The 27,939-nt window shown below is 53.0% G+C and overlaps 1 protein-coding gene across 1 annotated transcript; it reads left to right on the forward strand.

Moving 5' to 3' along the window:
* Nucleotides 1-12: 12 nt before the first annotated feature.
* On the forward strand, nucleotides 13-27,939 carry CCN4 (cellular communication network factor 4). The gene is made up of 5 exons (XM_060128288.1): nucleotides 13-84; nucleotides 16,130-16,409; nucleotides 22,237-22,497; nucleotides 25,720-25,913; nucleotides 27,640-27,939. The coding sequence occupies exons 1-5, from the start codon at nucleotides 13-15 to the stop codon at nucleotides 27,937-27,939; spliced, it is 1,107 nt and encodes a 368-aa protein (XP_059984271.1).

Raw genomic sequence — 27,939 nt, forward strand, 5'->3', positions numbered from 1 at the left:
TGACCTCCAGGCATGAGGTGGTTCCTGCCGTGGGCGCTGGTGGCAGTGACAGCAGTAGGAGCAGTGGGCAGCACCCCGGCCATGGTGAGTCCTGCCCGGAGGGGCACGGAGAGGGGTCCCAGCTCCCATCTCCACTGGTCCCGCTGCATGGGTGGGCAGGATGAGAAGGACTGGAATGTTAGGGGGCAGGGAGGTGTCCACTGAGGAGCAAGGGCGAGGCCCAGGGTGAGGAGTAGGGCTGCTGGGGACAGCTGATCCCGGCAAGGGGAGGAAACAAAACGAACAGGACTTCCACGCCTTTTATTCCCACCCGAAATGCAGCAGAAAGGGACACTCGAAGGAACAGAGTCAGGGAGCCTGGACTCCAGACGTAGGAATGCCCAGACTGGCTGTGTGACCTTGGGCTAGTCACTCACCCTCTCTGAGCAGCATAAAGTACGGAAAACTATTGTTAGACTTCTAGTCTTTGAGTTTGGAAAATGAGTTTCCAAGTGTCGGAGATGCTACAAGGCAGGGGGTGGGGGGTGGGGGAGTTAGTAAAGGCCAAGAAAAGTTGGAAGGGATAATATCAGCTCTCAACAAAAGCACTAACTTGCACAAACAGTGCTTGTGCTGATTCTCTAACCCAAATGCGGCCGCCTTGGGCTTGCACAGCCCTCTACAGTTTATGAAGCATGTACATTCGGGTCTGCAGAGGAAGCCCGCTGTTTCAGGGGAACCCTAAGGGTTCTCTCTCTCCCACCTCCATCCCAAGGCACACGGAGGGGAAGGGAGGAAGGTCTGCACCTCCGAGAAGCCAGGGAGTAAGACACGTGGCAGCACAGAGCCAGGCGGCTGGCTCGAGGCTTGGAGCAGGCACGGCGGGCAGGAGGTGGGCAGCTGTGAAGAGCTTCTGAATCCAAGATCCCACAGCCCGGGCCAGGGCCTGCTGCCAGTAGTAAGGCCAAGAGAACGAGGGAGGATGGCAAGAGGGAGTTTATTACCCATGGACGGCTTTCTTGGGGACTGATGTGCCCCATTCCTAGATGAGGAAGCTGAGGCTTGGGGGTAAGCTACTTGCCCGTGGGCTCAAAGACGCTGGTTCTGAATCAACCAGATCTGAGGCTGAGAGCTGACGGCTGACCACAGGCCAGTTGCTCATAGGCGCTGGGTGACGGATATTCCTCCAAGCACGGTCGTGTGCATTGATGAGATCAGGGAGGGCGTCTGGGTGACTTGCTGTTAAATCCTCCATAACTTGTGCGGCTTCTGAATGTAGTTGATGCTGAACCATCCTACCAAAAAAAAAAAAAAGAAGAAGGGACTTCCCTGGCAGTCCATTGGTTAAGACTCTGCCCTCCCAATTCAGCGGGCATGGGTTCCATCCCTGGTCAGGGAACTTTTAGGGAGTTTGGAGTTTGGGGTTGACATGTACACTCTGCTGTATGTAAAATGGACGACCAACAAGGACCTACTGTATAGCACAGGGAACTCTGCTCAATATTCTGTAACAAGCTAACTGGGAAAAGGATTTGAAAAAGAATAGATACATTATACGTATAACCGAATCACTTTGTTGTACACCTTAAACTGACACAACATTGTTAATCAAGTATGCTCCAATATAAAATAAAAAGTTTTTTAAAAAAGGATATTAATTCCATTTTACAAATGAAAGAAATGGAGACAGGGCAAATCAGGGACTTGCCCAGGGTCTCACAATTAATAAGTGGGAGGGCTCAAACTCAGATCGTTTCCTGCCAAATCCCACTCTCTTCTTCCATAGCTTTCCTGAAAACTGGAGCACCCAGAAGACGCCATATCAGCCTTTATTTCAGGGTTGCAATGTCTGGGAGGACAGGGGGTGGATGGTGAAGAGGTGAGAGGGGTAGGGTAGTGAGGTCTGAGTGAGGAGAAGGAGAGAAGTATGTGGAGGGTCCAAGTACACGGGAACCCCAGGTACCTCCTCAGAGCAATCTGCACTAGGGAAGAGGGGGTACAGGCCCACAGGCTCAGCGGAGGGGACGCACAGCACAGGAGCTGGGAGTCCAGACAGACCCAGGCAGCAGGATGGAGGGAAGGTTTCTGGGAGGAGACAAGTTACCTCTCTTCTGTGCCCCTGTCCAGGGACCTTCTGTGGGGACCCATACTTCCCCCCTACAACACTGTTATCTGATTCAGGAGCTCTCCGGATAGAGCCTTAACCCCCCCGTGAGGGCTGGGAGACAAAGGTCAACCTGTACTTTCCTTCAGAGCCAAGTTCCATCTGTGGTCATCTTCCCCAAACTCATACATAAAGGGAATGTGAGTCCATTCAAGGTCCCACTGAGGTTTTAATGGGAAAAAATGATGATAGATGTGTCCATATGGAAGAAAAGGTTCATGAGAATTGCCAAGAAAACTTCTAGGAAGTCGAATTGTGAGGGGGGACTTGCCCTGTCGGATAGTAAAACATTATCGAAAAGTTCCGTAATTGAAGGAGGAAGAGGCCAACCCAGGAAGAGATAAATCCAGGAGCGGGACAGGGCAGTGAGCTCAGAAACGTAGCCAAGTGTACTCAGGAATGTAACATATGATAAAGGTGAGCTACAGACAGACCTTGTTTTTCCATCTCTTTGTTCTTTTCTTCATTCTACATGTAGTGAGTACCTCCCTTGTGCTAAGAGAGAGGGTCTACATTTGGGGGGGGGGCGGTTGCCAAGCACTGCGCCAAAGCCTATATATTTATATACGTAAGACCTTCCTCAGTTCATCCACATGACATTTATGATTATTTATTAAGCATCTCCTAAATTCTCATAGCAATACTATTAAGCAGATGTAATCATCTTCCTTTGCAGATAAAAACTAAAGCTCAGAGAGGTTAAGTAATTTGCCCAAGGTCACACAGCTAGTAATCTGTGGAGCTGACCTTTGAACCTAGGTCAGCTCTCAACAATACAGCCTCTTGCCTCCCTGGTCCATGTACGTGTGCAAATATGAGAAGCACAAAGTCCGTGACCCTACTGAGCTTACAGGCTGGCGAGGCAGGTGACAGCCACTCATACGTTGGAATGAGAGGAGGCAGGGGTGACGTCATCCAGGAAAGAGAGGCCGGGTGCAAGCTCTGCCACTGGCTGAGGCAGCTCCAGCAAGTCCCCTAATCACTCGGACCTTCCCGTCCTCTCTTGTTAATCGGGGCTGACGACCGAGCCCCGTCAAGTTCCCCGTTGCCGAGGAGTGAACACAGGGCTGCTTGAGGGAAGCCTCTCAGAAGCACATGACCAGGCACATGAATGCTGTGCGGATAAATTCCGGGCACACATTAGGTCTCTGGTTGTCTGTGTACAGCTGAGACCCATATACCTTCTCCCACAGAAATGTGTGTTGGTGTGCACAGGGGTAAAAGCATGCATGTGTAAGTGACTGTGGCTTGTCTGAAGGTATAAAGCCCCATAGTGTGTGTGTGTGTGTGTGTGTGTGCTTGAGGATACGTGGGCTGAGTGTGAAATGCAAACCCACTTTCAGCCCCTCAGACCAACTACAGAATCGCGTGGCCCCGGGTAAGCGGCACACCCCTTTTAAAAGATTGCAGGAGCATAAGCGACATGGCTTCTTTACACTTCCTGTGTATAGCTGGGAACTGAGCTAGCATTTCAAACCCCACACCCACCAGCTCCCTGCTCAGAGCCTCTTCCGTCAGATTGGACACTCTGCTCCCAGCTCTGGGCCCCTCCCGCCCGCTGCTTGTCCAGGATGCTGGCGAGAGCGCAGCTCGGACTGGCATTTTGCACCTGGGCACGGCCCTTGGTGAGGGCTCACCCTCTGGAATGGGCACGGGAACGGTGCTCCTTGGGAGACCCGATCCTGACCTTGGGCTGGGCAGTACGTCCAGGCTGTCAGCGGCATCACCTCCCCAGGCTTCAGGAAAGGCCCCTGCCCCACGCCTGCAAAGCAGCCAAACGCCAGGAGGCTGTCTTTGTACAAACAGAAACCCTGGAGTTCCTCCCGGGAAGCTTTGCCATCTCTCTGAGCGGTGGGAAGGGGCTGCTCCACACACTGTAGGTTACATATGGGAGCAGGGAGGTGAGCCAGCAGTGGTCCAGGGTGGGATCGTGGGAGGAGCTGGGAGGGATGCCAACCACAGCCCAGGAGGTAAAGCCGGGTAGGAAGGCCCACAAGAGGACCGTATAACACTGCAGACGTCTGCGGGCGAGGCTTCAGCACACTCTCCATTCATTCAGCAACTCCCGTGGAGCACACTCTGTCCCAGGAACACGGATGACGATGAGGGCTAACACTGATCCAGCGCTCACCGTGTCCTGGGCACTGTATCCGCGGCATCTGCGTACATCAGCTCCCTTGAAAACCACACACCTACAAGGCAGGCTTATTATAGTCCAGACCTGCACTGCCCAACCAGTAGCCACTTGTTACATGAGGCCGCTGGGCAGCTGAGATGTGGCTGTGTCCCAGCTGAGCCGAAAGGCTAAAATACACACTGGATTTCAAAGACTTAGTGTGAATACAAGACCGTGAAATTCTCATGATAATTTTTTTCTGTTGACTCCATGTTGAAATGATAATACTTTCAAGATATTGGGCTAAACAAAATACATCATGAAAATAAATTTCACCTTTACGCTTTAGTGTGGCTGCTAGAAAATGTAAAATTCCATTCAGAACTCACATTATGTTTTACTAGACAGTGTTGTCCTGGAAAGACACAAGTGTACATAGAACGGTCGTAATAGGTGGGGAAGGGAAAATACTGAGCTCCTCTCCTTGCAAGCTGTGCACCCTCAGACAAGTAACCCAGCCTCTCTGAGCCAGTTTCTTCATCTGTAAAACGGCATAATGTTAGTACTCACTTCTTGGGTGCTAATCCTCTTGGGAGGCTTAAAGAATAAAGGGTAAAGACCCCAGGCTCAGTACCAGGTGGGCAAGAGGGGGGGAAGAGTAATTGATGGGCTGTGCTGGGCTCAGTGCTGAGTTGGTCTTCAGAAGATCTCGAGGTTTCCACATCCTGGCCAGCTTCCCAGAACATGTAGAGGGAGTCAGTGAACGCTTCTGGATTATCACGTAGGAGAAAGAAATACTGATGATGATGATGGTGGTAATGTTGACGATGATGGTGGTGATGGTGATGGTGGTGATGATGATGCTTGAAGGGGAGACTTGTGTCTTACAACCCTGAGTCAGGTTGACAGTGACAGTGATTTTCATGCCCATCCACTCACTTGTCCCATGGATGTTAACAGTGCGGCTATGTGCCCAGCCCCTTCCTATTTCTAGAGATGTGGCGATAGATGGTTAACTCAGTCCCTACCAACAAGGACGGCTCACGTGCTGGAGGTAGATTTTTTCCCTAGCACAGACGAATGTGTTGAAAATCTGACAGGGAAGCTTAGAGGGCTTGCAGAAGAAAAAAACCTACCGTTGGGGCCCTGAGCCTGAATTCCTGGGGAGACCTCCCACCCCCACCCCCAGGCACCTGTACCTTAACTGGCACCTTGAAGATTCTTACACACACATGGTTTCCAAAACCATCGAATTAGAGAGACTCTGGTATCTCCTCCAGCCGTGACGTCCTGATAATCTACCACCTCTCCTATCCTTCTTCCTTCCATCATGGCGGGGGCGGGGGGTGGGGGGAAGAGAGACAGAATCAGAGGAGGAGCTGGGCCTCTCAAATGTGGATAATGGGCATTCCAGGGGATGTGATAAAATCTTCCCATCTCATCCCCCTCATCTGGAAGCAAGTCCAGGCTTGGGGCATGGGCCTGGGCTCTGCTCGGCCTTGGTGGTGGTATAAGGGGGAAGACGGAGGAAAGAGCGCCCAGGCCCAAAGGACAGGAAGGGAGGGGTCCTCCCCTGCCCCTCGCATAATCCCGCGTCGAGTCTTAGAGTGGAGAGAAGGGCCATGTGCCCTGAGCCCGCCCAGGGCTGGAAGGGGCAGGAGGAAGGAAGTGGTCTAAGGGCGGAGGAATGTTCTGAGAGAGCTGGGACTCACATCCTGCTCCTGGGGCAGAATAACGTTGCGGAGAGAGCTAGTCATCACCGTGACATCAGACAAGCCACTTGCCTTCATAGCGCTCATCTGTTAATCTTGAAAATGAGGAGGTTGGACTTGACCCCAAACTTGCTTCCAGCTGGAGGCGTGAGCCACTCCTAGGGGCCACAACTCATTCATCAGGTGGGCCAGTCACAGGGCTCGGGTGCCATGATTCTTGTAAGGGAACGCATACTGCTGCCTCTTCATTAAGAGTACGGTTGGCCTGACACCCCAAAAGCCCATGCTCTGGGATGTTCCTCTAGATATGCTTCTGCCCTTCAAGGTGTCCCCAGATATTCTCCCTTTTTCCCACGTCTCCTCTTTCAACTCTCAGAGCGTACCCCTGGTCTCATAAAACTGGAAAGCATACCACCAGCTTCATCTCCAAGGGTCCCGCCATCTCAGTGGTACCCGGTCAGGCCTGGTCCTTAGGATGCCCGGACACTGCTGCAAAGACCAGTGGCGGCTCCCCTGGGCCTACTGAGCTGGTTGAGCTGCCATCCAGGACTCCAGAGTTTTGATACTTTCGACCACAGTCAATCCCTGAGGCCTCGCACGTTCGAGAAGCATCCTTGTAAATACCATTAAGAGCTCAGTCCCACCTGCCTCCCCATCTCCGTGAATAATGCCTCCATCTGCCCCGTGAGAAACCTGCACCATTATCCACCCTTTTCTCCCTGCCCAGGGCCTCCAGCTCCCCGCTCGGACCCGGTCACTAAGAGGACTGATCAGCGAGCCATAGCCACGGGCGTGGTTCCTGAGCACAGAGCAAGGAGTCGCAGACCCCATTCTAGGCTAGGCTTTGGTTTCATCTCTGAGCCTGGATTTCTTCATCTGAAAGTGGAGACGAGAAACCCACTCTGCCCGTGCTCTCGGCAGGATGGAGTGGTGGCCGAGGGGAGATGGCGGTACAGCACCTGGGGCTGAGAGCCAGCCCCCCACCTCCGGGCTGGGCCTCAGCTTTTCATCCATACAAGGGACCTAAAAGCCCGACTCACAGAGCCCCAGCGACAGAGGCAGAGAATGCAGGTTGGATGCTGAGCGCGCGTCGAGAAGGAGCTTGGGGGCCGCGATGAGAGAGTGATGATCAGGGTGCATTGGGGTTGGGGTGCTGTCTTCTAGGCTTTTCTGAGAGCTCCTGGACAGCAGAAGCTGGTGGGTGGGTGCTATGTGGACTGGGGACTGCAGCCGTCTACCCGTCCTCCCTACTGCTGCCCTTGGTGTTCAGATCTGCCCCCCATACACACACACACTCACTCCAGCTGTCTCTGGCCCTATACCCCAAGTAGCCACGTCCTGACAACTGCAAACTTCAGCTCTTAAAGGATCAAAAGCATCAACCCTTGCTGGGACCTCGCTGGGGGCTGAGGACCACACGGAGCTCACTGAGTCTCACTGAGTATCACCCCCACTTTACAGACTTGGACACTGAGGCACACATTTTGATGACCTCCCTGCGATCCACGCTTCAAGAACACCCCCAAGCTCCCCACACAGGGCTGGCAGGACCCCTTCCCAGGGTGTCCAGTGCCCCAGCCTCTTGTCCACGTTCTGCCCTCCCCACCCGAGACAGGGCCCCATCCAGGAGGAGGGAAGGGGGGGGCGGTCGGGGTCCAGGCGGTGGATGGAGGGGAGGCCTTATCGGAGGCCCAGCTCAGTGAGCTGATGGTCAGAGTCAGACAGCACCAGAGGGATTGCCTCAGCCCACTTGCCCCTGCCCTGTCAGGGGGGCAAGCAACTCGTCCAAGGCCACAGTCTCAGCATCAGGGCTGCAGCCCAGGGCCTCCCACCTACAGGTCCACCCGTAGGGGCTGAAGACGGTTCCCTCTGTCCTACTGGACGGCTGCTAGCTCTTCCCTTGTATGCAGAACAGGCTTAAGCTCAGAGGGCAGTTTCTTCCCCCTGTGTCTGTACTGGTTCTTGCTCCAGGGCTGGTCCCCTCCCTGGTCAGCCATGGCCACCACCACAGCCAGGCCTGGGATGTGGAAGGCTCTCTGCTCCTTTTCGTGAGTTGAATGAACTGGAAATCAAGCAAGAACAGGGTCTCTTAGAGGTTGCTGGGGGAATACGAGACCCAGAGTCAGAACAGAGTGTATAATTGTCTTGCTGTGTCTCTAACCTCCGTGGGCCTCAGTTTTCCCATCTGTCAAATGGGGACCCTCAGCACTGCCCTTACAGGGGTGTTCTGGTCATTGCCTGGCACAATGGGTTGGCTGACTCAGGAGAGATCCCCGTTTTCCCCCCAGCAGGCGCACACATCCCAGGCATGGCCCTTAGGTCCTCTGGCCATGAGGCCTGCTTGCCTTCGCCGTGTCCTTGAGCCCTAAGCCCCAGCAACGGTGACCACTGGTCATTCCTGCTCCATGCCACTTTGCAGCACCCGCACGTCCCTGCTCATGCCGTTCCTCAGCTTGGATGTTCTCTTTGCCATTCTGGTCAATTCTCACTCATCCTTTAAAGATGCAGACCAAATGGCTCCTCCTCCAGGAAGCCCTCCCTGCTTCCACGGCCCCATCCCTTCCCTTCTCACCTTGCTCTCATAGCCCCTAGACTCTGCTGAGACACCCCGCCGTGTGGCCCTTGGGTGTGATGCCTTAAGAGACTGATACTGGTTCAGATCCCAACTCTGCCACTTGTGAACGGTCTTGGGCAAATGATCTGACCTTTCTGTGGCTCAGTTTACTTATCTGTAAACTGGGGGAGATGATTATAAAAGCAGCCTGCCTCTTAGGGTTCTCACAACGACTAGATGACTTAGCGTGGAAACCAATAAAAGAGGCATAAAAGGCAAAACGCAGACAATGTAGACCATTGACCTCATTTTGATCTTGATTCATAGAAACCATTTGATTTCTTTTTTAAAGCTTTGAGATAATCAGTGAAGTCTGAATACGGACTAAGTATTTGCTATAGGGAAAATTACAAAATTGTAACCAAACTAAGTTAATTGGTGTGAAAATTGTTTGTTTGTTTGTAATTCTCCATACTTCAGAGACACTCTCTGCAGAATTTCAGGTACAATCACATGATGTCTGAGATTTGCTTTGAAATCCTCAAGAATGAAAAAGCATGTGTGTAGGCGGGAGAAATGGAGGAGAGGAGATGGACAGAGGTTGGTTGATAATTATTGAAGTGGGAATAGGTATGTGAGATTCATTATATTATTCTCCCAACGGTGTGAATATTTGAACACGTCCCCAAAAAAGAATGAACACGTTTTAAGTTTGATTATACGTAACCCTGGTAGAAATGCCCACCACTGGCTATGCACTCCGTCAGGGTTAGCTCTTATTAATAGCACTGTCACTCTATAACAGAAGTTAGCGATCATTTACTAAAAAAAGACCAGAAAGTAAATATTCTAAGCTTTGTGGACTATAGGCTTTCCATGGAATCTTCCTTTTTGTTTTTTTTACAGCCTTTTAAAAGTGTAGAAACCGTTCTAGTCTGGTACAAAAAATGCTGTGGGCGGGATGTCCCTGGGGGCTGGTTTCTGATCCTTGCTCTATAATGCAATTGCCTTTTTCATACTCCTGTCTCCTGGGGAGGCTGGGTGCTCCCTGAGACTTTATACGGGGAACTTTGTAGATACTTTATATTCAGTTGATGAATGAACAAATTCATGAGGGCTCGTTATTTGGAAAGAAATCTGGCTTCCTGCCCTTTCTACCTTCTCCATATAAAGTCGACTTTTCCGAACAGACGCTCATAAGACTGCATGTTTGCAAAACTAATTAGCAGAAAAGCTCTACAAACCTTCCACCTCCCAAGACGTGCAGCCTGGCCAGCGCTGGGCCTCACGTCCCTAGAGATCCTGCCATCGGAACCGGAGTGAGCATGGAAGGCTCTGGGCAGTGCTGGGTCCTCCAAACACTCAGGCCAGGTGCCTTGGTGGGGTTTGAGCTAAGAGTTTTCCAAGACGGTGACCCCACCTGCAGGGCATTCCTACCAAGCCCTGGGTACAGACCCCTAGGGGTATCCTCGGAGGAGGAGATGCTCAGAAAACGTGTCCACCAAGTCACATGGTGGCCGCCTGTTAGTTACACCAGAAAAGTGAGAGCAAACGGTCGGAGAGGGCTGACCACAGGGCATCCCCAGCTCTGGACCCAGGTCTGTGTCCACATTCTCCCACTGCCCACCGAGGCCTCTTTTCAGGGAAGGAGCAAACAGAAACTGCTTCCAAACAAGGCAGCCCTTTCCTAAAACCCCCAGGGCCCCGCTGAGGCTGGCTCAGGCCATTCCTGTCTCAACCCTGCCCCCTGGTGGAGCATCTGGGGGTGGCCGCCCAAACGTGGGCAAGCCCAAGCTCTCTACCATCCCTTCCATTGATGAAGCACTAGCCCACGGTGTGCCAGGCTCAGTGTTGAGCACCTAGGAGTCAAGAAAGGGCAATCTGTCCCTGAAAAGCCCCACGAGAGGCTCCCACCTCCTCTTCCGGGGACCCCTGGAAGCTTGGGCTCAAATGAATTACAATTGTCACCACCCCGTGTTGTAATCTTGTGTGTGTGTCCATACTGTGACTGCCTTCGGGTAAGAACCACACGCCTTGTTCATCTGAGCACCAACGGCGCAGGAGATGCTTAGTACATGTGTGTGATGGGAGGATGGAGGAATGAATGTACGGATATGAATGTGAAGGGATGAAGGAGTAGGGCAGCATGGTGATAAGTCCCTCTGGAGGGACACTCTGGGGACACTCAGAGACCCCCTCTCAGCTGCGAGACTGTGAGCAAGTTACTTAAGTTCTCTGAGCTTCAGTTTCCTCATCCGTAAAATGGAGGTAAGACTGTAACTGCATTAGGGCTGCTGGAGGATGCTGTCATCATTACTATTTTACAAATGAGGAAACTGAAGCTCAGAGAGGGTGAGCACGGCCCCAGGTCACAGAGCCTTGGGAAATGGGTTCCACTCTCTGCAGATGCCCTGCGCTTTCCTCCTGGTCCCAGGGCCCTGCTCATCGATGAACCACACACACTCTCAGAGGATGGTGGGGTCTGGCTCCATCATCGATCAGGGTGATTAAGGTCTCAGGGTGGCACCCCACCACTGCCAGCTCCTACTCTCTGCTCCCATGCCTACCACCATTTATTGTTGCAAAAATGTTTTCCTTCTTAATTTTCATCTGCTTAAGTTTGTCCAATAAATATGATTAAATGGACTGATTCATGGCTTTCAACCTGCCTACTGATTACCCTCCCTGCCCAGAGGGTTAAGTAGCAGACACGGTCTTAGTCCCTTTGGGCTTCTTTAGGAAACCACACACCGGGTGGCTAACAAACACCAATTTATTGCTTATAGTTCTGGAGGCTGGAAGTCCACGGTCAAGGCCAGCATGGTCACATTCTACATGAGGACACTTTTCATAACTGGCATCTTCTCATTGTCTCTTCACATGGTGGAAGGAGCCAGGGAGCTCTCTGCAATCCTTTTTATAAGGGTACTAATCCCATCCGTGAGGGCTCCACCCTTATGACCTCATCACCCCCAAAGACCTCACCTCCTAATACCATGACCTTTAGAGAGGTTAGAACGTCAACATATAAATTTGAGGGGACACATTCATTCAGTACCCAGCTGACACTTAGGGGCCTTATCATGGGGAGCTGCTCCTTTTCTATTTCTTTCATTTTTCAGTCTTTCTCACAAAACAGTAAAAGCAAAGTACATCATTTTCAATTAACTACATGAGGCCTGCTTACCGAAAACGGTGTGTGTTCTGCAGTCTGGCCTGGACTGCTTTGTGGAAGGTTGATCAAGCTGCTGACAGGTTAGGCGTGTAAGTGATGTTCTAGAAAAGTCATGTTAAGACAGGAAAATGGCCTAGAATCTCCCCATCGTACCCTCCCCTGGCCCAGTTCTCTAAGACAACGGTTCCCATTCTCACGAGAATCACCAGGGGTATAGGTCAACATACACATTCTGGGCCCAGCATAGAAGAGCTGAAGCTGAATATTCCAAGTGGGCTTCAGGCATCTGTATCTTAACCAGGTCCTTAGGCAAGTGGACCCTTGTCACCTTCGGCTGCATTCAGTGCCCAGGATTCTTCCCAGACCACTTCAGTCAGGCTGTCTGCGGACAGTGGCCAGGCATCAGTGTTTATCAAAGCTTCTGGGTGGTTCTAACATGCAGCAAAGTTTGGGAGCCACGGTAGGAAGTGACTGCGTGAGGCACTGCCCTGGGGGCTCTGAGGATGGAGGTGGGCAGTGGGCTCAGCCCGGGAGCTGAGGGGCTGAGCGGGCAGAACCAGGCAGGAGCCTGAGCCCTGGGTGCCCAGCCTGGGAAGCATCAGGGCACAGCCCCACCCTCCTGTCTTTCCTGTAAACACAGTGGTGCCCGCGGGGAGTCCGCATGCAGAAGCACATTGGAAAAGAGGCTCTTATGTGAACAGCTGCAATTTGCAAGTACCCAGGGCTCTTCTTGATTCTCTTTGGCTTTTTCTCCAGACGATAGATATTCTCCTTGCTTTCTGACTGCTTTCCTTCCCTTTGCTCACCCTTAGCTTCTGCTGTTATAAAAGATGATGTAGGCCCAGTGAGTTTGCAATAGTCCCTGTACCGTGACCAAGGGCAGGCGGACGTGCAGTGCCGTCTTGGGTATTCAAGGTGGCTGATGCGCGCGCGTGTGTGTGTGTGTGTGTGTGTGTGTGTGTGTGTGTGTGCAGTCACTTTCCCTGGGGCGTGGGTGCTGGACAAGGCAGTCGGGATTCAGAGGGTCATGCACCAAAATGAGGAGTCCTCAGGCCCTGGGGTCTGAAGGTCTTCCCACCCAACAGCTCTCACCCAGGACCTTCTAGGGATGGCAGATTTCTACCACTAGATGGCGCCAACAGCAAGGCCTTGGCTCAGCGGACCCGGGGCCCCTCCCTCCACTGCCCCACGGCGCCATCACCTGCTTCCCTCATCCAAGGCGGGGGGCCTTCTCTGCAGCTCCCCTTGAGGAGCTGAGTGCCCTGGGGCTCCCGGCATGCACTTGGAAAGGAGGCTTCCTTCTGGGGAGGTTTAACTTGGTATGGGGACAGCAGGATGGATAGTAACCACGTGGAGGTGGTTACTATCCAGATTCCAGACCATCCCAGCTCAGTTCAAAGTGTCCAGACCCCCAAGTCTTGTGCTGGGCTGTGTGGGTGCGAGGCAGGGCGCACAAGCACGGGAGCGCAAGGGCAAAGTCGTGCTTTCGAGCGTCTGCCCTTTGCCAGGCCTGCATACACAGTGCTTCTGCATACACAGTGCCTCCACCCTCCCAACAGTTCCCGAGGGGGCATTACTGTGGCCATTTCACAGATGGGGATGTGGAGGCTCAGAAAGTTTGTCCAAGGACACAGAGAACCCACTTCTGACTGTCTCGGGTCCCATGCTGTTTTCTTGACCCTCAAACTTAGAGCAGAGAAAAAAGCTTCCAAGATGGTAGACCCTGAAAAATCAAGAGACACCAAAGCCCCTTAGAGTCAACAATTCCCCATCCATCCATTCCACCAGGCCACACTTACACAGCCCTGCTGTGGGCCGTGAGCCGTGTTTCAGGCCCACAGAGAGAAGTAAGGCACAGACTCTGTCCTTTACAAGTTCGCATTTTAGTGGGGGAGGCAGCACCTCTAATACAACCTGGGAAAGGCATGGAAGGCTTTCTGGAGGAGAGGGGTTTTTTTTAATTTCCTCTGCCAGGAGTAGGTCTTGAGGGTCTAGAGACTGTCAGAGGTGGTCTGGGGGCTTCATAAAGCTCCAGGCCTCCGCTGTCACAGACTGACAAGGAAAAGTCTCTCTGCATAGAGTCAGAAAGATGAGGGTGTGAGTGTGTGTGTGTGTGTGTGTGTGTGTGAGTGTGTGGTTTCATTGATTTGGGGGTTTGGGGTTTTGTGTGTCATGTTGTACTTTTCGAGGAAAAGCGAACAAGGGAAGGTAACTAAATGCTTTCCCGATGAACACAGACCAGCCCTGCCAACCTCCAGAGCAGTCTGCTCCCCACCAGCAAACCTGCCTGAAACCAAGCCTAGAGGTGACGAAAGCCTCAAATCAAGGTTTGCAGTTTTGACTTTCAAAGGCCCTTAATGTGTCAAATCAATATTTACTGCACTTGTTATGTGCCGGGCACAGAACCAAGAGCCCAGCTAATCCAACACTTCAACCTGGACCATCTCTCCTGGCCTCTGGTTCTCACAGCCAGGCACTCAAGGATGCCCACCACTCACCTCGGCAGAGAGCTTCCTGCCCTGGTAGTCAGAGAGCTCCCGGGGCTGCCCCGGTGCCCAGCACTCACACACGGCCTCACATTGTGATAAATCACCTCGAATAACTGTCTCTCCTATGAGCTGCGGCGCCACAAGCACAGGACATTTTTAACGTCATCTTCAAATGCCTAAAACTTAAGAGAGACGGTGAGCTAGCTCAGCAAACGTTTGTGGAGTGACTGAAAGAGCCCAGAGGGGGTAGAGGTAAAGGTCCCAGAAATGAGAGCTTGGAGAGTCATTTGTGCCTACGCCCTGACATGGTCCGTGTCATCCTGGAGGTGTCCCTCTGCCTTTTGGATCTCGCTTTCCTCCTCAGGAAAAGAAGGAATCTGTCGGAATATCTCAGCATCTGTTGTTCAAAGAATGAAGCGCAGATCTGTAAGCCCACAGAGCAGGCTCTGGTTCAAGACGGAGGAGCTGGCCCGTGGGGCAGCCCGCACAAGCCCTGGTTCCACCTCCGCTAACCTCAGAATTCAGGAGCCCCAGACAGGAGGCTCCCCAGCAGGGACCACTGCCTGGGGGTGGGAAAATGCAGCCTCCACTCTCCATCCTCAGGCAATTCCCTTCCTCCCTGGGCCTAGGTTTCCTCCAGTATAGAGTGAGGGGCCAGGAGGGCCGTTCAGGAAGGCAGCCGGAGGGGCCGGGCGGGGGACTGGATCCCTGAGATACAGGCAGTTGGAAGCTCCTAATACTGGCCAGCATCCCACAGCAGCCTCCCGTTCTATCTGCCTGATCTTCAGCGCAGGGGGGGCCCTTTGGGACTTACGTCTCCTTCCCCGCTGGCCTGTTGTCCTGTCCATCATATTTGCCAGCATAAAGATGAATATATGGGCTCGGGGATGGGAATGGGGTTCTGGGGAGGAGTGCAGGTTGGGGAAGCGGAGTGGTGGTCCGTTACCCTTAGCGCAAAATAAGACCCCTCTCTGCATGGTTTGCACCAGCAACAAGAGCATGACTCCCTTCCCTACGGAGGCAGAGCAAGCCAGCTGCAGGAGCCATGAGGCTGGACACGCTGCCACCCATGCAGCCCTTTCCTGGGGCTCAGAGGGGAAATAAGAAGGAGAAGAAAATTCATAAAAATACCTGCCTGAAACCCGATGTTAAATGCGCATATCACTTACATGTGGAATCTGAAAATAAAAAGATACAAATGAACTTACTTACAAAACAAAAGTAGACCTACAGCCATAGAAAACAAATGTGTGGCTACCAAAGGGAAAGGGGGGTAGAGGGATAAATTAGGAGTTTCGGATTAACAGATACACACTACTATATCTAAAATAGGTAACTAACAAGGACCTACTGTAGAGCACAGGGAACTATACTCAATATCTCCTAATAACCTGTAAGGGGATATAATCTGAAAAAGAATGTACGTATATGTGCATGTGTCTATGTATGTATGTGTAACTGAATCACTGTGCTGTACACCTGAAACCTCAGTGGAGAGGGTAGATCTTTAGGACGCAGAGAAAAGAGCAACCGGTGGATGGGGTGTGGGCCGTGCCACACAGGTGACTCATCGGAAGGCATTTCCTCAAAGCTGTAGCTTCCTCACCTTCAATCGAGGCCAACTCAAGGACCTCCCAGGTTTCGGGATGATCAGAAGGAATGGAAACACCCATGGGGCTCAGAGATCTGACCTAGAGTCTGCCCCCTGCCTCCGGCCTACCAGCTGGGGAATTCGGGCAACTGGCTTAAGTCTCTGAACTCCGGCTCCTCCTGTGGTTGCACTGAGGAGAAAGGAGACGTCTGGCTAGTAAAAGCATGGTGGAGAAACATAATTTCGCGTAAACCTTTTGAACACCATGAAGATGGGAAGGTGACTGCAGACCTTTGGCCTCTGAACCCCTTACCTGGCAGCTCCCTTTATGTCTGCCCTTCCCCTGCAGGCCCTCTCTCCAGCTCCCACGGCCACGGTCTTCACCCCGGCTCCCCTGGAGGACACCTCTGCACACCCCCAGTTCTGCAAGTGGCCGTGCGAGTGCCCGTCATCCCCGCCCCGCTGCCCGCTGGGGGTCAGCCTCATCACAGACGGCTGCGAATGCTGTAAGATGTGTGCTCAGCAGCTCGGGGACAACTGCACAGAGGCTGCTGTCTGTGACCCCCACCGGGGCCTCTACTGTGACTACAGTGGGGACAGCCCGAGGTACGCAGTAGGAGTATGTGCACGTAAGTGACACCCCACACACACCATCCGGCCAGCCCCCAGCATCCCCAGCTCTGGCCCAGGGACCCCCACCCATTGCCCTTCCTCTGGCCTGGCTCCAGTTCTGCAGGAAATACCCCCCGCCCCCTACCCCAGGCCGTGATTAGAGGCCAGAGGCTGGGCTCTTCCTGAGGAGGGAGGGATGCTGCATTCCTCTGGCACCCAGAACCTGGCTGTCTTCTCTGTTCTCCATCCATGCATGAGTCCAGGGAAGAGGCATCCACCAGTCAAGACCTAAGCCTGGTTCTGTTTTCTTAGTGGTAGAACTCTTTGCTGGTTGCCCATGACCTCCCAGGGGCACCAGGACCCTGCAGAGCTCCAGATATTTCAGTAATATTGTAAATTAAAACAACATGGCTTTAAAACATTTAGTAGCCTTGAAAGAATAAAACCCAGCAGCCTGAAACCATCCCTTCCTACCACCCACCCATGTTCCCCTGGTTGCTACAGTCACTTTTAGCTTCCAGCCCTTTCTTCTGGTAGTTGCAAATCCTCAATACATGTCTTCAGTTATACATTGATCAGCTTTAAATATCAATTGTGGATAATCTATGAATGATCCCTATATGATAGCTAATGTCTGAGTTCCTTACTACCACCTGACGTCTCCCCCATCTTCCAATATCATTGTCATATTTTTGGTTATAAACCACTATTTACAGTATTAGGATTATGTAAATGTTTTTCACTGTGACATGAGACAGTGCACTTGTTTGAATTTCCTTTATCATGAAGTCTTTTGTTTTTCCTGGGGTTTCTATTTGCCTTTGCTTTTTCTTTACTCTTTGTCCTTATAATAGCCCCATGCCAGGGGAGAGGCTGTTTGTTGTTTGTTTGCTCTTCACAGGGTTCTACCATTTCCTTTGTTGTTCTCAGAGACCTCCTTTCTGGGACTTTCTGGTCTCCTGCTTCTATCTGGACTGTTATTCACTTAGCTTGAATCATCTAAGCATTTATTCAAGATACCTGATCCAGCATGATGAAAAGACGTCACTAGGCATCATGACGCAGCAGCCTAACTTCTGAAAAGTTACGCAAAGCCTCATAAACCCAAGAACTCCCTTCTTCCCTTAATGCTGAATCCAGCTTTCCCCCTAACTATGATTCTAACACACACCACTGCATATTCACACACAGCAGACTCTCTCACCCTCAGTTAACCCATTATATTTCCTGAAGTGGGTTGTTGACGAGGGTTATGCACAAAATTCCAAGTCAAAACAATCATGGTTAACTTATGAGCACTTTCTGCTCTCTTGACCTCAGTTCATGCCTCAGCTTTCACACCAAGTCATCTGTCTTTCGCGGTCCAAGTAACTACCATTGATTCTGCCACCTTTCCATCTTCCCCCCTTTTACTGAGACTCATTATTAACCCCACAAAACTCTGTTCAGTGAAAACTTGCAGATTCCATCCGCATAGAATCATCTGACGTGTTGGTTAAAAATGTTATTCCTGAGCCCCACCCCAGACTTACTCATTCCAGTTCTCTGGAAGTGGAGATGGGAATCTACAACTTTAACAAGCTCCTTGGACCACTCCCATACTCAGGTTTGAGACTGACTGCTGATGTATATAGTCACTCATATACTCTCTCCCCCTACCCAGGTAAGGAAACCAGGCTGAGCCCTCCCGCAGTAGAATCCCCTCCACGTCTCTGAGACTGTCTCATCATTTCTTTCCCCTTTTACAGCTGTTCTTTAAGGTCATTAAAAGGAAATTCATTGTGACTATATGATTCCCTAAAGTTGCAATGACATCTCACCACGTGCCAGGCACCACAACTTTATAGACATTCTCTCATGGACCCGTAGACTGTACAGACCCCGGGACTGCCTATCCTGCCTGCCTTTACCACCAGGGGCCTGGAAAGCCAGCTTCCCAATCTAGCACCAGCCCTCTCTCTTTAAATGTCAGCTCCTGTCTTCACCTGGCTCCCTCTCGTCATGAGTCTCTATTTCCATTCCTTGTATTTGAAAAGAAGACTGGTTTTCAGGAGACTGTAATGAGTACTACACTTGCCAAGGGTTCTCTGGTCATGTAGGTCTACAGACTTCGGAGTAAATAAGGTTCAATAAGTGAAACAGAACTTTTCAGAGGTTTTAAACGTTCACGTCCATTGTCAAATTCCAAAAAGAGAGCTGTCATGAGAGGACTTTTCTTTTTGAACTTATTTGCACAGTGAACACGTTTTTCCAGGCAGAATTTTACCCAATGACCCACCTACCCCACCACACACACTCAGATACACACACAGCATGCATACATGTGCGCGCACGCACACACACACAATTCACCAGTGTGCTACTGAACATCTTCCCGGAAATGCTGCCATAGTGTCTGAATTCATGAGACCCTAATGCGAGAAAGAAGAGAGTCCAGGGTCTGAGACGCTAGAGAGGAAGAGGCTTTGGGGCGAGAGGGGAAAGAGAAAGAAGTGTTCCTCTACACACACCATCTGTCAGCAAATGGCCAACAACCAATGGACCATCCCCAGGCCAGGCTAAATCTGTCCTCAGAGATGTGCGTGTCATTAAGCCAGGACAAGGAAATAAAAAAAAATAAAATAAAAGCCAGGAGCAGCTGCAACACTGGCACAAATAACTCAAAGAGACGATCACAGGGATTATGGCAAACTAGTGAATGCAAGCTTTGGCCACTGAGGCCAGGCGGAAAAGTGAGCTTGGTCTGATCCAGTCTGCTCCGTTTTCAAGTGAATCCAGAAAGAAACCCAGATTTGTGTATGATTTGTAAATGTTGGCAACACATTGAAAACTTTTTTTAAAAGCACTCCACGGGCCAAACTAAACACCTCTGTGGGCAGCGAGTGACCTCTGGATTAAACTGTTTGGCTATTTTCGTGGACAAACATGACTGCATTCAATGCAGCTGGGTCAGGATTGAGGGCAGTGTGGTTTGCTGGAAGGATCATGAAATTTACAGGCAGACAGACTTGGGTTTTGCCTCCTGGCTCTGCCACTTACTGGCTACGTGACCTCGGGCACGTCACTTAAGGAGCTTGATCCAACCAGCTTCGCGTGGTGGTTGAGGCTGCTCTTGGTGAGTGTCTCATGTGCTTCAACTTTCCTTTGTAGAAGTTCCCTTAGCCTTGTCCACGGTCATCCTCAGAGTTTGGGGGCAGGGCTGGTTCCAAGCGCAGACTCTCCCATCTGAAGAGTGAGGGAGTAGAAAACCCATGCATGGGGTTTGGAGCTAGACAACCTAAGTTCGAAGCCCAGCGCCGTAACTAACTAGTACAATGGTCTTAGGAAAGCTGCTTAACCTTTTTAAGTGTCAGTTTCCTCATCAAGGAAAAATGCAGTGAATGAATAACGCCTACCTCTCTGGGTGGTTAGGATGTCGAGTGCCTGATACACAGTAGAAGCCCAATGCGGAGTAGGTCTCACCCCATCTGACATCCATCCATCCGTCCACTGATTCATTCACGCGGTGAACACAGGTTAGTGATAATACAGCAATGGGGTCACAAGGCATGGCCCACTGTCCCTGCTCCCAGGCAGGTGACAGTCCAGCAGGGGTGCGGCAAGGGGAGTAGAGGTCCAGACGGCACAGCAAGGTGACTTGAGTTCCTTGAAGTCCGTCAATAAAATGAAAGCCCACCCGTTCATGCCTGGACTTGCACATCTGAATGGGGAAGGAAACTCAGCCAGCTTCCCCATCTAGCCAGGAGCTGGTCCTTCAATTAGTCAGGAAGACATCGAATAAGGAAGGGATGCCAGAGTCCGCTGACGAGACAACCCACAGCCACCGCACGTACCAGCCATCGCTTGCCCCTACCCCCTAAGCCTCCCAGGAGACTGCGAACAACTTCTAGAGGCAACGGTTCCCAAGCCTGGCTGCAAACTGGATTCACCTGGGAGCTACCAAGGGCAAAACAGTAAAAAATACTGAAATCCAGGTCCACCCTCATATACTGGAGCATGGTGTGGGCATCAAAATTTTAAAGAGCTCCCCCGGTGGTGCTATCGTGCAGCTGGTGTTGAGAACCACTGTGCTAAGGGCTCCCAGCACCCAGCGCTGCCCTCTCCACCAGAAGTTCCCACACACGGGCAGAGACGGGCTTCAGCACTCCTTTCTCCCCCTCCACCAATACACACGCGCACGCGCGCACGCTCCCTGGAGCAAAAGCGCGCCGCCAGGGGTGACTCAGAGGCAAAGATCAGTGATTCACCCAGCGCTTCCTCTGCTTTGTTTTGTTTTCCTATTTCCCCTCCTTTACTGGTGTCTGGTGGAAGGAAATGGATGGTGGAGTCAGAGCCCCCAGGCTTTGGGAGCAGCTCCATCAGTCACCTGTTGGGTGACCTCGAGCACTAACCCCACACCCCCAGTTCCCGTCTCTGCCAAAGGAAGAAAACAAAGCTCTCCTAGGGCAGCCCCTGCGAGGACTGCGTGAGATACCAGATGGTGCCTGGCTCCAGATCAGAGGGGCAGTGAGTGTTAGCGCCTTTCCTTTCTGTACCTTCTCCGGCTTGCAGAACAAGCTCCACACGGCCACTCTGATGTCAACCAGGCATCTCGTGTCTAGTGAGGAACTTGAGTCCCCCCACCCCAACCTTGCTCCTCTGAGGACAGAGCATCCCTCTCCTTCCAGGGCTCGGGATATAGAACTAGGAGTCCTTCTTGATGCTTCTCCTCTCATCCTTGCATCCTATCTGTCAGCGGGTCCTTCCAAATATACCCAGAAGCTGAGCCCTTCTCCTCCTGGCTGTCCCTCCAAATATACCCAGAAGCTGAGCCCTTCTCCTCCTGGCTGTCCCTCACTGGTCCAATCACCACCACCTCTTGTCTGGATTCCTAGTGTGGCCTCCTGACACCACCCATACCCATCAGTCTGTTCTCAACTCAGCACCACGAGTGTTTTTGTGAAACATAATTCGTATCATTGATTCAACAGTTACTCACTGAGCACCTACTGTGTACCAGCCTCAGTTCTAAGCTCTAGGAGCTTCGTATTTTCCGCTGAGCCTCCAGGGAAGCCCCCTCTCACCTCATCTCCTGCCTCCTGACTTTCTCTCACCCTTCCCTGCCCTCTCCCACATCCCAGGCTGCTCCCACCTCCGGCCTTCCCGCCTACAGCCCCTCCCGGCCTGGAAGGCTCCTCGCACAAGACCTGGGCAGCTCACCTCCTTCCCATCTTTGCTGAATCATCCTCACCGCCTTGAGGCTTTGCTGGCCCACCTTGTTTAAATCTGCAAACCACCTCCCACACACACTCCCATCAACTGCTTTACTGGCCCCATCAACATTCTAGATGGTCCATTGTCTTTCCTCTGTCCCCCACTACAATGTAATCTTTTCGAGGGCGTGGTTTTTCGGCTCCTTGCTTCACTACTAAATCCCCAGCACCTAGACTGCTCCATAAATTTGCATTGAATGAACTGAGTCTTTGTTTCAAAGTGTTCGAATTGGCTTTACTGCCGGGCTCAGAACTGTGACCCTGGAGGCAGAAAATTGTCAGGACCAGGTTTTGTGCCACTTGATGGGACAGGACCAGGGGCTAGCCACCTGGCTCCCCGTCCCGGCCTCCCACCCCGCTCCAGGGTGGCACTGCGTATTTCTCCGCGGGTTAAATGAACTGGCGCTGCCTCTGCTCAGATGCCACCGAACTCCCCCAACGCCGCCGGCTGGGCCCAGTGGTTTCTCACTGCTCTGCCTTCGCCCCTCCCCTACGACGTGAACGTGGGGGGGGCGTGGTCCAGCGGGGGCGGGGCTGCCCTTCGGGGGACGCCGGAGCCCACCTGCCTGACCCTCGGCGCCTGTGTCCGCAGAGGTGGTCGGCGTGGGCTGCGTGCTGGACGGCGTGCGCTACAACAACGGCCAGTCCTTCCAGCCCAACTGCAAGTACAACTGCACGTGCGTGGGCGGCGCGGTGGGCTGCACGCCGCTCTGCCTCCGCGCGCGCCCCCCGCGCGTCTGGTGCCGCCACGCCCGGCGGGTGAGCGTGCCCGGGCGCTGCTGCGAGCAGTGGGTGTGCGACGACGACGCCAGGAGGCCACGCAAGACCGCGCCGCGCCACACGGGCGCCTTCGGTGGGTGCTGCGCGCGGGGCGCGGGGCGCAGGGCGCGGGGGGGAGGGCAGGCCCTGGGCTCCGAGGGTGTGGGGGCGGACACTCCCGAAGCTCTGACTGCCCACCTGTGATTGACAGGAGCCCCCGGCCCCCAGTCCACCACTCAGGAGCGGTGTGACCTTGGGAAAGTCACATTTCCTCCGGGATCCTATTTCTCCACTGGTAAAATGGAAATAAGACCACCTGTCCACCTGTCTTATGGGATCCTTCATGCGTAAAAGGAGGAAGTGCTTTGTAAAGAAGGAAGCAGAGGCCTGCGGTTCCTTATTCTCTTACTAAGGAGTTTAGGAGGGGAGGGGTGGAGGCTGAGGAAGGACCGGTGTGAGGGTACCCTGGGAGGAGAGGCTTGAGCAGCAGGTGGAAGGGCAGAGAGGGAGTGGATGGCTTCCCGCTCACTCTGGGGGATGGGTGGACAGGTGAGACTTCAGCCAGGTAGGCCAGGCCAGAGGAAGCTCCGGAAACAGAGGAGAGGGACAGACCTATTTGTTTCACCCCCAGCTTACATGAGCCTAGCCAATGCCAGACACTTAGCTGGTACCAAATCATTGTTCGTCATATGGATGGATGAATGGATGGAGGGATGCAGGGATGGGTATGTGGGCCGAGGAGACCTGAATTGGGGCAGTGGGAGCAGAGGTATCAAGGAAGGGACAGATGCAAGAGGAACTGAACAAGTAAGACTGAAGGGCTCGGCGTCAATACAACGGGTGGGGGGAAGGAGAGAGAGGGGTAACGGAGACTCCCAGGGCTCGTCATTACTTAGGACAGATAGCAGGGAGTACTTCTGGGGAGGAGAGCGCCCTTGCTGGAGACAGGCTGAGGCTGGGTGCCCTACCCATGAGATCACCCAGAGGAGCGTCCTGTGGGGAAAGCACTGGAGGAGGGAGGTGGGGCGGAGAGAGAGCTCCGGAAGTCTCCGGCCCAGAACTGCTGAGGGCCTAGGGGTAATGTGTTGGGGGGGCCTGGGGCAGAGGTCTGGGGGGCTGATGTTTGAGGGAGGACAGAAGAGGAGACCGAGGGGGAGACAGAGAAGGAGAGCCAAGCATGTAATGGGAAAACCAGGAGCGTCTGATGACATGGGAGACAGCAGATGAGGACACTTCTAGAAGGAAAGTGTCCACCAGGCAAGTGGACATGAGGGAGTGAAGAAATGGCAATGGAGTTTGGGCGTTCTGAGGGTACTGGTTGTTTTTTTAAAGTTATAAGTGCATGAGAGATTGTGCTCAGAGAGAAGTGCTCAGAGAGACCGCGTAGAGCAGGGTTTCTCGACCTTAGTTCTGACCTCATTTTGGACAGGATCATTCTTTATAGAGGGGACAGTCCTGGGCTTTGTAGGAGGAGGTTTACACCTGGCCCCCACCTACTAGGTGCCAGTAGCACCTTCCAGCCAAGTAGCGACAACCAAAAATACCTCCAGACATTGCTGGTTGTGACCTGGGGGGCAAAATTGCCTCGACGGAGGACCACTGATGTGGCCCTGCGACACCACCATGTAAGATGCGAGAGAGAACGAAGCTGAGGAAGACAAATCCAAGAGGCAGGACGGATACAGGAGAAAGAGGGTTTCAGAAGGCAAGTGAGGGAGGATTTCAGAGAAGAACAAACTGGACAGGAGAGGGGAGGAGAAGGGAGGGGAGGGGAGGGGGGAGTGTCAAGGCCAGAATAGAGACCTGTCCCCAGGCTGCCTGCCCCCAGGGGTCTGACTGGACCAGGAAGGAGGGTGGTACTGCCACCCCTACCGTTCAGGGATGCACAGCCTCTCTGGATGGGGCCTGGGGTGCCCCATCCGGGGCTGAGCAGCCCCCTGAAGCAGCAATCCCCTGCCCGTGGAGGAGGTGGCCGGGGAAGTTCTGTCGCCAGCAGGCCTCCCAGGGCAGAGCACAGGAGGGTCACGGGGTGAGGGTGCAGGGCAGCGGCTGTCTGCCCATCGTGTCATTGTGTGTGGCCCAGTGACCCCGTTCTGACCGAGCACAAGCAGAGCCCCTGCTGAGTGGCTGACCCAGAAACCAAAGCCCTTTCATCCTTCCAAGCAAATCCCCTCCCACCTGCCCTCTCCATCCGTGCTCACAGCCCCAGCTCATCCCAGCCCGGACCCTCCTCCCTTCTGTCCTCAGAGGCCTCTTTTTCCTTTCTTCTGTCTTGTCCGTCCTCTTCTCTTACTCATGTATTCCCGCGTTCATTCACCCGTCTCCCCTGCACGCCTGCTGTCCCTGCCCGTTCCTCTCTCTGGTTGCCATGCGTGTCTGTGCCAGGTTGGACTGGCTTCCTCTTCCAGTCTTTCTCTCGGGTACCTTGTTCCATCTCTCTGTGAGATCTCTCCTTGGTCTTCCTGGCTTTTTACCTGCCTCCATCTCTAGCTCACTCCAGTTACACATGTCTCTGGATGCCAGGATACACGCGTTGATAGAACCAGCCAAGAGTTGGGGTTCAGTCCACCTTGACTGAGGGCTCACTAAGGGCCAGGGACAGCTTGAATGCTGTCACGTGTCTGAACCCATCTTTTCTGTCCCCAGCCTGGGACAGGAGGGAGAGAGGTGCTACTGTCAGCCCCTCTTACAGGTGGGGACACGGAGGTGGGAGCTAGTTTATTGGAAGCTATCCAGCTACTAAGTGGTGGTACTCAGAGCTGAACCCAGGCCATTTGCCTCTGAAGCCTGTGTGTCCCCTTAACCACGATGCCCGCGGCATCGCCCAGATGAAATGCTGGTACTACAGTGCGGGCGCTTCCCTTTGACCTTCCCCACACAGCATAATCTCTGCAGGGGCAGGAACAGTGTCTTTTAACCTTTTATTCCCAGCCCCTTACAGATGCCTGATGTGTACTCAGTCAGTATCTGGACCCTTTTATTGCCGTACTAGCCCTGCAGGGCAGATGTTATTATTCTAGTGAAGAGCCTAAGGCCCAGAGGGACACAGCCTCTAGGTGCTCAAGCAGGAATTGAACTTAGGTCCACCTGTCTCTAAAGATGGTCCTCCCTCCAGAGAGGTGTAAGGAGCTCAGAACAGCCCTCCTCTCCCTGGGAAACTGTGCTGGTTAGAAGCCAGCTTGCCCTCTTGTGCTGAGGGACAGCCCACCTCTGTCCTGCCTGAGGTTCAGGGACCCCAGCCCTTAGGGCGGTGGCGACAGGAATTGGGGGCTGACAGAGACTGGAAACTCACAGGGCATCTGGTTCCCATCCGCAGCAGCCGTGGATGAGGTAGAGCCGTGGCACAGGAACTGCATAGCCTACAGCAGCCCCTGGAGCCCCTGCTCCGCCAGCTGCGGCCTGGGGGTCTCCACCCGCATCTCCAACGTCAATGCCCGGTGCTGGCCTGAGCAGGAGAGTCGCCTCTGCAACCTGCGGCCGTGTGACGTGGACCTCTGGCCACACGTCAAGGTGGGTCCGCCTCCCAGGGTGGGGCAGGTGTCTCGGGCGTAACAGACAAGCCTGGCTTTGAGCCCGGCTCCTGAGCTTGCTTGTGGGGGGTCCGTTTGTATAATAATTAAGCCCACGTTGTAGCAGTTTCTTGGGATAATGTGTCACTGGGTTGGTGGGTTGTGAATTTCACTCAGTGGAAGTGGTGACCATGTTATTACAATCAAGGTGACTCTGGAGAGATCCCAGGGTCCCTCAGAAGTGCTCTCCTGTGGTGATTCCAAGGACCCCTCACCGACTGCTCCTGGGCCAGCCCCCACTCACGTGACAGCCACACGGGGCGGTAGGGGACAACGGGCCTCAGGACTGCTGGAGTCAAATGCCCATCTGCTGCTGACTCTGTGTGACCATGGCCAATCTCCTTGCATCTCTGAGCCCCAGTCCCCTCATTGGTAAAACACCAGAAATGATCTCGGACATCCCTTCCAGCTTTGAGAGTCAAAGATAATTAAAATAAAGGATCAAGGGTGTAGCGGCCACAGGAGACTAAGACCCAGTCTTTGGAGTTAGAAACGGATCTGATTTGCTTAACCCAGGATCTCCTCGCTAACGCCTTAGGACTGGTCATCTGCCTTGGTGTCACGTGAAAAATAAAGAGAAAGAAAAACTCAGCACTGATTCCATTTGGGGAGCACTGCTGGTTTCTTGGGGATGCTGAGGAGAGGGTTGTCCAGCAGGCGAGATAGCCTAGCTTCCCACAGTTCCTCCCCTTGTCTCTTTTCCCTCTCTGATGAATTTCCCCTGCCCTACTAGCCTTTGTATTCTTGGTGCTTGGTACTCAGCAAACATCTCTTAACGGAAAGCATGGGAGGGAAATTTACCAGCCACAGGACAGAGAGTCCTAAGCTGGGTGAATGCACGGTGCGTGCGAGGTAGGGGTGGGCTTACCACCAAACGAATTCACGGCCCGTGCTGTTGCCTCATGCTTTCCACCCAAGTTCATTTCCATAATTATGTGCCTAAGAGAGCTCTCAGATCAATCATGCAAGCCTCAGACCCACCCCACATCGCCTGGATCTGCTCTACCTCCGTTTCTGGCATGGTGCCGGTACATAGTAGACCCCGACGACCATTCATTCAGTGAGTTTAGTAACTGCCTACTATGCACCAGGCACGGAATTAGACTGCAGGGACACAGACAGAGCCCCATCTCGAGTGGCCCACAGCCCTGTGGAGAGACAGAGCTCCCTTTAGATAATGGCAGTCCAGTTGCATGGATTGTGAATGAATACATTGCATGGAAAGGGTGTGTGGGAGAGTCTGTCAGAGGCAGAGGAGGAGGAGAGTTTAGGGTAAAATGCATCCCCCAGTCAGGGAGGCCATGATGGTTCTGCCCCTAACCAGCGAGGGGTACTTGATTGGCTAAAGCGGCCGCAAAGGCATTCCGTGTTAGTGAAACTGACCAGGGACTGGGCATTGGCAAGGCAGGAACACAGGAGAGAAAGGAAATTGCAGCTTGAGAGGTACCACCACCGCAAGGCAGCCCCCTCCTGTGCTCTTGTTTCCTCCTGCGTAATATGACTGGGTCTTGCTGTATTTGGGGTGGTCCTTCCCAGTTGGAAGATGCCGCAAATCTGAAAGGGAGGCGGAGTGCGTGGAGAGTGAAAAGGGAAGAATTGAGGGCTTGGAGGGAAGAAAGTGGCTGTTGATCCTCTGAGCATCTCAACTGAAACCTCCTTTCCTGCAGGCAGGGAAGAAGTGTCTGGCCGTGTACCAGCCAGAAGCGCCCGTGAACTTTACACTGGCCGGCTGCACCAGCACACGTTCGTACCGGCCCAAGTACTGTGGGGTCTGCACGGACAACAGGTGCTGCATCCCCTACAAGTCCAAAACCATCGACATCTCCTTCCAGTGTCCCGATGGGCCTGGCTTCTCCCGCCAGGCCCTGTGGATTAATGCTTGCTTCTGCAACCTGAGCTGTCGGAATCCCAACGATATTTTTGCCGACTTGGATTCCTACCCTGACTTCTCAGAAATTGCCAATTAG

The sequence above is a fragment of the Lagenorhynchus albirostris genome, chromosome 17 (assembly GCF_949774975.1).
Source record: "Lagenorhynchus albirostris chromosome 17, mLagAlb1.1, whole genome shotgun sequence".
Lineage (NCBI taxonomy): Eukaryota > Metazoa > Chordata > Mammalia > Artiodactyla > Delphinidae > Lagenorhynchus > Lagenorhynchus albirostris.